The sequence below is a fragment of the Cenococcum geophilum genome (genome assembly GCF_001692895.1).
Source record: "Cenococcum geophilum 1.58 unplaced genomic scaffold K441scaffold_6, whole genome shotgun sequence".
NCBI lineage: Eukaryota > Fungi > Ascomycota > Dothideomycetes > Gloniales > Gloniaceae > Cenococcum > Cenococcum geophilum.
The window spans coordinates 3,370,893-3,373,073 of record NW_027137564.1 but is presented as its reverse complement, the minus strand read 5'-3'; the positions used below and the strand labels follow the sequence as shown (position 1 = coordinate 3,373,073).

The following is a 2,181-nucleotide window of genomic DNA, read 5'->3' as shown; positions in this document are numbered from 1 at the left end:
AGCTCTTCTCTCTCCCTAAAGAAGCTCTTTTGTATAGAGAAAGAAAAAAGGGCGCTTTTCCTATTCATAAGTAAGATAAAAATAGCTATTAAAAAGTGGCTAATAGAAGCAGAAGCTTTAAAAGGAGGTAACTCCTACTAGACTTTTAGTAAATAGACAGTAATAAGTAAAAGGATAGAAATAAACTATAAAATGTACAGGAGTAGGCGTTAGGATTCGTTTACCATTTCTTTTACTATTTTTCTACTGTTTTAATACTACTTAATAGTTGTCGTAACCTAGTATTTTACTAGGGAGCGGTAAACCTCTAGTCTAGAGGTTTATAAACCACTAGGATATAGCTACTAGTATATATTAAGCTACCTATAAAGGATTTATATATATAGAACTATAGCGCTATAGCCTAGAGGCTGTATATGTAGTATTATACATAGTACAATACAATGGATATAAAAAAAATTTTAAAAAAAAAACTTTCCCTATAATATTCTAGATTTCATTAATAATGTATTCTTCTTATAGTCTTAACACTAAGCCTATTGCTTTATTATGTCCCTAAGTTATTCCCTTATAGAAATCTTCCACAAAATGTTTTATTATGGTTTTTAAAATATACTTTACTTCTTAATTTTCGTATATATCTATCTATAGATCTTCTAGTTATGCTTTTAGAATTCTTTATACCTAAAAGCTTTTTAGTGTCTTATAGATTCTTTCTAGTTTATTATCTTCTTAAGTTACTACTAGCTTAGGGTAATTATACCTAATCTATCTATTCTTATCTCTGCGTAGTATTGCTCCTAATAGCTTTTTATTATTTTATAGTTTAGCTTTTCTACTAAGTATGTCTACTCTTATATTCTTAGTCCCTTTAATATACTAAATCTTAAAATAGTATTCTGTAAATATTTTCGCCTATCTAACCTATCTATAATTAAGTTCTTTTATTATTAGGAACCCCATTAGGTTCTTATAATCCATTTTAACTATAAATTATTTCTCTACGCCTTATAAGAATGCTCTCTATTTCTTAAGTGCTATAACTATACCTAATAACTCCTTATTATAGACATTATAGTTTAACTCTAATAGTGTTATTATTTAACTATAATATAATACTAGATACTATGCGTCTTTATACTTCTATAGCAAATATACTCCTAATATATAATTTAATGCGTCTATTTCTATAACTGTTGGTATTACCCAAGTGCACTTAATTGGCCTATTAACTGTTAAATTAATTCTTATCTAATAGGTATTGAAAGCAGAGGATCATAAGGATCGCGGTGCCTAAGTAGGGGGTTGATTAGTCACCATAAGGATGACTAATCAAAGACACGACAACGACACGTCGACGACACGTAACTATATAACCTCTGTCCATATATTCCGACACTGGCAGTTCTTTCTTTATGCTTATGGTTCTGCAGGAAGGCAGCAAGGCAGCACGGTAGCAAGGTATCGGTTTAGCTGGAGGTGGAAGACAGCAGGGGTTAATGGTGGTACTGCAGGCGGAGCAGCAGTTGTCGATTGTATTACTGCAGGTAGAGCAGTAAAAGTCAATTGTGTTACTGCAGGCAGGAGCAGTAGAGGGTCTATTCGTTTAGGTAGTAGTATAGTACCAGCGGCGGTAGTGATAGTGGTTAAGCACAGAGCTTGTCTATCAGTTGGTCGGTAGATCGCAGGTATATTGGCGCGATCAGTATTGTAATAGCAGGCATAGCGGCGCTATCAGTTTGTCGATGGTATATAGCAGTACGGTGCTAGCATTAGATGGATTGCAGGCGTAACGGCACAATCATTTAGTCGGTAGATCTCTATTCTAACTAAGCTTAACACCCAAATTCCCGTTTACATCTTTTGGATAACAACATCCCTAAACGTGCTTATGGAGAGTGGTATTTAAAGGGAATGTAGATCTGCATTTAGTACATTAAAATAGTTAACAATCTAGCAAATGTTTAAAGAGCGCTTAACCCGAAGGGAACGTAGTAGAGCACTTTTCGCAGGTTTGAGGTTGCGGGGGTTTATACGAGCTTGGCTGCCGTAGCTCCTTAGCTTTAGTTATTAAAGAGGGTAAAGCTAGCGGAGCTTACGCGGACGGAGCTTGTGCTAGTATAGCTTATTATTACTGTAATTGCTAAACTACACTTTTTAACTCCTTAATCTCCTCCTTTT

At 34.3% G+C, this 2,181-nt stretch overlaps 1 protein-coding gene across 1 annotated transcript; it reads left to right on the top strand.

Moving 5' to 3' along the window:
* Positions 1 to 1,275: 1,275 nt before the first annotated feature.
* On the top strand, positions 1,276 to 1,776 carry K441DRAFT_293683 (uncharacterized protein). The gene has a single exon (XM_067640995.1). It carries the CDS (start codon positions 1,325 to 1,327, stop codon positions 1,679 to 1,681), a length of 357 nt encoding a protein of 118 aa, XP_067508279.1. The 5' UTR covers positions 1,276 to 1,324; the 3' UTR covers positions 1,682 to 1,776.
* The last annotated feature ends 405 nt before the right edge of the window (positions 1,777 to 2,181 follow it).